The sequence below is a fragment of the Diplotaxodon limnothrissa genome, linkage group LG2 (assembly GCF_057381915.1).
Source record: "Diplotaxodon limnothrissa isolate DT_005_m linkage group LG2, D_limnothrissa_male_GT1.1, whole genome shotgun sequence".
Taxonomy (NCBI): domain Eukaryota; kingdom Metazoa; phylum Chordata; class Actinopteri; order Cichliformes; family Cichlidae; genus Diplotaxodon; species Diplotaxodon limnothrissa.
In genome coordinates, this window is record NC_140597.1 from 776,288 (window position 1) to 782,340 (window position 6,053).

Below are 6,053 nucleotides of genomic sequence, written 5' to 3' on the forward strand. Positions count from 1 at the left end.
GCACTCCTGAATGGAGATTTATTCAGCACCATCTAAACATGTTCCAAAAAAGTGAAATTAAAATGGTGGGCTGGTTAACTCTAATCCTGTTCATTAATTGTAGTTTCAAGTAACTTTGCTTCATACAAGATAGTTGAAATCAATTCTGACTGCATTTAATGTTGAAATGTAATAATTTTCAAAGCTTCAATAGATTTATGAAAATGCTAACTCTCTATTTTCAACGACAAATCAATAAAGCCACTGGTGTAGTACAAAATAATTTTATTAGCGTTTTCTTTTTTTTTTTAAACAAGGACATTTCAAAATTACGGAGCCCCGCAGGGGACACGGGAGAAAAAAAATTAAGACAGACTTTTGCGAGATCTCGCAAAACAAACTCGGGATCTCGCAAAAGTTTTGCGAGATCTTGCAAAACAAACTCGCAAAAGTTTTAGCCGCATTCTTCGGAGGCCGCCAGCTCGAAGCCGACCGGGAGGTTGAGGCACGATGTGCCGGGAAAGTGGTGCTCCTCCTGACTGTAATAGGTCTCGACCTCCCGTTAGCTTCGAGATGGTGGGTGTCTTGTTAACCGAGCAGATATCTGACGTTCACACAACTACATTCACGCCTCAAACTATCTTAAAAGTGTATTTTGTGACCCAGAAAGAGTAATATTACAACTAAGTAGCTGCCGCCATTGTTGGAATTCAACTTTTGCGAGATCTCGCAAAAGTTGAATTCCAAGGGGGGCCCCGAGGCAGACCCAGGACACGCTGGAGAGATTATATCTCTCGGCTGGATAAGCTGGAGGAGGTGGCTGGGGAGAGGGAAGTCTGGGCTTCTCTGCTTAGGCTGCTGCCCCTGCGACCAGGCCGGGTCGCGGATCAATCCTCTGGTTGTGCACAGAACTTCCCATTAAGACAGAGCCTTCACCCCTGCTTGCTCGCATGTCCTCCCAAATCTGAGCGTTCTCTCCTCCATGATCAGTCCTGATATGCAGGGGTCTGCCAAATTGTCCAACAGCTGCAGTAAAGAGGGCTTTCACAGTCTCAGCTCGATTATTGCTGGAGCACTGAAGAAACATCAACATCATCAAATTAAGACATCATCCTGCTGTATCCATCTATTGCACCATGAACAGCAAACTTCCAACGAATCAGCTTGTGATTTCCATCTATATGCCATATGAAATTTGGATGAGGCACAGAGTATACTCGCCGAGCAACTGGCGTTCTTCTCCTGGATAGAACACCAGCCGAGTCCACCCTCCGCAGTGACTCTCTTACGTGCCATCTTTGAACCACTATGTTTTTGGAATGCAGATGACCCATCAGCATCACTTCTCCAACATTTGGATGTTCAGTTTTTATCTGGGACACTATCTGATCTAACTCATGGTCACTGATTACACTGAATGTTGACACTGAGATATTATAGTCTTGCAGTAACTTATACAGAGTGGGCCTGGAGATGGAAAGGATAGATGCAGCTTCAGTAAAAGATGTTTTCAGGGAAAGAACATTTTCCAGTTCCTCTTTGGAAATCTGAAGCCTTCCTTGGTAACCATCCTAGAACACGGCAAAGATAATCTCAATGAGAAAAATTCTCTAACAGAAAATGGGTAATTTGAGGCAATTATACTGTGACAGATTAGCTAGGGAGTAATATTTTATCAATAGTTTTAAAATATCAAATTGGGCAATCAAAAGACACTTCACAGCAAAAACAGTAATAAAATATGATGTAAAACTTGTGAATGTTGTTGGTGGTGATGTGACACTGCTAGTGATGGACCCCTAAGAAGATGAAATATATGTAGAATCAGAATCATTACTTTGACAGGAGTTAATTTAAGGTGATATATTACACCAAAGAAAAAAAAAAGCCAGTCAGCTAAATGATATGTGTAAGAAGGCCTACCGAGCGGTATGGTATCCCAGTGGAGACGGCAGATCTACTTGGTCCGGGTGCATTGCTGGATTCCTAAGGAAACATTTACATCAAGAACGACTGTTACCTACCAAATAAATAAATAGAGTTGTATGATGTTCGATCTGTCTGCTGCCTACCAAATGAAATAATTGAGGACTAGCTAAGTAATCTAGCTTTGCTAGTTTTGCTAACACTCCTATCAACCCGTCCAAAACAGTCAATGGTCCAAAATGTTATACAATAAACTTACCAAGTGCTGCGGCGTTTGTGAGGTGGAGACTGCACTACCGCTGAATCGTTGGATGGCCGACAAAACGGCTCTTCCAATGTTTTCAGCTAAATCGCTGGACATGCTGGTATCACTCAAAAAAATGAAACGTTGACTTTAATTAAAATTATTTTGTCAACAGGTTCCACGAAATTGAATTGTGTTAGTTTAAAGCAAAAGTCTTTAGGTCATCTAATTTAATAAACTTGCATTAAAGTAAAACAATCCTTTTGAAGTGAGCCAATTTTATAAATCTATTTAGGATTAATTAGCAAGCAATATTTAAGACCACCTAAAACAAGTTATGTTGTATGGACATAAATTATGTATTTACAGGTTAGATAGATTAGATTCGTTTTGTGAACACATTTCTTGTTTGTGGTATTTAAATGTTAAATTTAAGTTAGATTAATTAAAATATTATATTTTCAGCGAAATTGTGCTTTACTAATTAGTTTTACACAAATCTATTTTGTCAACAGGTTCCACACAAATGAATTTAATACAAGCCACTTATTTTCTTTAATTTCCTTTATTGCCAAGACATTCATTAAACATTTCTTTAACAAAACAGCTGCACCACACATTATTAACCCATTAAGGTTAGTAACTAATAGTATGCACACAGATGCACCATAAAAATAACGATTTTAAATTAAATGTCTCTGCCAGAAACAGAAGAAAAAACATTTAAGATCACATAATAGGTTGACCACAAAACCTTTAACAAATCAAAATGAACTGTTCACCTTAACAGCCACAATCCTGGACGGCATCCCATGACAAATTTGTGAAGAACAGAATAAACAGGTTCCAGTCACCAGGTTAGATAAAAAAAAAAGTAATAATAATAATAATAAAAACAAATAGTCTACTAATATTCCCAAAATGATATCACCATCCCAAATAAAACTTGAATAAAATATGCAAACATTATGATCTGACAATAAAACAGCTTGCCAGTTTTCAGTTTTTTGCAGCAGCTTAACAGAACTCATTTAACACTTGCCACTGACAGCATTTATTTTACCACTGTATAGGGAAAAAACTCAAGTGGCAAACATTTTAACATGGAAAGAATTGTTCTTTTTTAAAATGCGGCAAAATGCACATTCATCCTGTATCGTCTCTCAATGAAACCATTTAAATCTAAATACTTTGAATAATCTTTTAGTAGGCCCTAAACCCCCCCGCCCCCAAAAAGAGTAAAATCTCTGTAATTGCAATTGTTTACAAACAAATGTTTTAAATCTCTCTCAAATTTTGGTTCCCCCCCCCCACCAAAAAAAACAACAACATTTTTTAAACCAAATTTCCATTTTATTCGCCTCCCAAAAACTTCTGTCCATCTGACAGAACATTCATCCAAATAAAAGAAGGGTTGGATTATTCATACAGTTTATTCTTGAGCATCTGTACCTTTGTTGAGAGTCTGCTGGCATCCAGATGAAGGAAGACCTTCTGAAGTACCTCAAAGAAAGCTTTCAGTTCCCGAGGATAACTGAGATTGAGTGCATATATCACACCCATTAAGACCGCACACGCAGAGGCCATGTCTCCCAGGTCATGCAGAACTTCAACACCCTCGATGGTTATACCCACATCAGCTGGAGGAGTGCTGGCATCACCTCCTTCAACACTGATGGTGAAGATACCAAGGGTAATTTGTTCCAGCTCCCTTTGAACAGCTGTAGCATCAGAATCCTTTAAAACAGAGAGTAAAACAAAAACCCATCGCATTGGGAATTAGACACAAAAACACAGAAAAATGCATCCTTAAAAAAAAAAAAGCCAAAGTCACCCTTTAATGAACTAAACACAATATCAGGAAGACTAATGATTCTGCACCCTGGTGCGCCATTATTTTCGACTACAGTTTTAACAAAAAATGTTAAATAAATAAATACTAAATAGAATCACCATTATATATATATGCATCCTCTAAGTATTATGTATTACTAACTTTTTAGTATTGGATTGCATTACATTGCATAACTCTTCCTGAAATGTGTGTATACATAAAGATTCCTGTTGAAAGATTTTATTATGTTTATGTATAGAAGTACATTTCATTTGAGGTTCTCTAGATGTGTTTGCTCTTTTTACTAGAGAAGTTACACTGTGCAAGCTCAGCACGAAGTCTATGCCATTGTATGTTATCTCTTCCTGCATGTGATGAAGTCTCTACTGTTATATGTTATCTCTTCCATTCATGTGACTGTGACGCAAACATGCTTGAGTATAAATAAAGGGTGGTGACTGCTGCGGAGTGTGAGTCTCCGTTTGAACTCTCACCCATGTGCACGTTAAACCTGCAAACCTGTCTGAGTGTCATTTATTCTGACCTGAGTTGCATTACAGGAAAACTCCTAACATTTCCCCAAAGCATTTAAACAGATTCCATGCAAATTATAACAATGTGACAACATTAGTTATTCAAGATTTGGTTTAATACAGATAAAGACTACGCTAAAATTACCAACCAGGTATTCTTTAAAGAGGATGCTTGGGTCTTCATTTAGGTAAAGAGGTAGTGCCCTGAGGACACACTCCCTCCTCTTTTCAATAGTTTCATTCTGGAGAGAGTGACAGAGGTACAGAAAGAGAAAACAGAAATACTTTAGAATGACACAAACTGACAGTATATGCAAAATGAATGACATATCCACTGCTGACACAGACATGTACACAAGACCAATTAATGATCACATGAATATTTAACATGTGGGCAGGGTTTCCACCATATTATACATATCCATATTAAGCAACAGAGGGAAAGACAAACTAATACGGCATCTTTTTTTGCATACCAAAATGGAACTTACAGGTACTATACACTAGCTGTTTAAATTTGAAAGTGATCTTATAATGCCATAACATTTTGCTGCGAACAGAAAAACGCACCTGTGTGGCTGGGGCCAAAATTTGCCTGATTTTCCTCCCTGCAGCGCCTCCTTTATTCTTGAAGACTTTTATTAGTTGGTCAGTGTATTGGTCAAGTTGTGCAAGAAACCTCGGAACCAGTGGAGCAGTAGTAATCCTTACAAATTCTGCTTCTACCTAAAAACATGTCAACAAACACAACATACTGTACTGTAACTATATTTATATATACTATACGTACACATATACATACTACTGGAGCCATTACAGCTTTTATTGTTATTTATAAAGATTCATACCTCAGCCACACTAAATAGTCCTGGCCATCTGATCTTGAAGTCGGCGATCATGGGATTGTTTTTGACAAGTTCCTGCCTCCTGTATGCAAAGGTCCTGGCCATCTTCTCTTTGATAACTATCTCATTATGCTTCTTCTTGACCTCAGTTAGCAATGCCAATCTCTCCCTTTCAAGGCTGTCCTGGGTCTCTCCAGCCGGATAAGGAGGACAAAAATTTACCTCTGCCTTTCTAGGTTTTTTGACAGCATATGCTGGGTGACATCGATCGGTTGGTTTGTGCTTGAGGGAATTAATGCTCACTTCTGGGCACCCCAAGTTTCTAAGCTTTGTCCTATAATTTGCCATCTTGTACTTGAGGCTAATCTTCCATCCGTAGAAACCACTGAAAGATCCTTGTTCTCTTAAGCATGGATGTGCTTTGATTAAAGCTTCAGCAACAGATTCTATTTCCAAGTTTGAAGGATATGCCTTAAACGTCATGATTTTCTCAGCTAGAGCTTCTAAAATGTCTGACTTAAGTTTGTGTCCTGGGTTCAGAAGAATTCCATTTGATATGAAAGCCTGGTTTGCACTTTGAAGTTGCATCTCCACGTCATACGGAAACTTTGGTATTTGGAATTCTGCAGGCCACTGAGATCGAGCAGTTTCGGAGTCAGAGGATGAAAGTAATAGTGTGTCAGAAGATGATA

General features: G+C 38.3%; 1 protein-coding gene across 1 annotated transcript; it reads right to left on the minus strand.

The window, feature by feature from the left end:
* Window positions 1-829: 829 nt before the first annotated feature.
* On the minus strand, window positions 830-5,709 carry LOC146637982 (uncharacterized). Its single transcript, XM_085374243.1, has 6 exons — window positions 5,365-5,709; window positions 5,087-5,242; window positions 4,666-4,758; window positions 4,142-4,177; window positions 3,602-3,886; window positions 830-1,054 (listed from the first exon to the last, which is right to left on the minus strand). Exons 1-6 carry the CDS (start codon window positions 5,707-5,709, stop codon window positions 830-832), a joined length of 1,140 nt encoding a protein of 379 aa, XP_085230369.1.
* Between the last annotated feature and the right edge of the window lie 344 nt (window positions 5,710-6,053).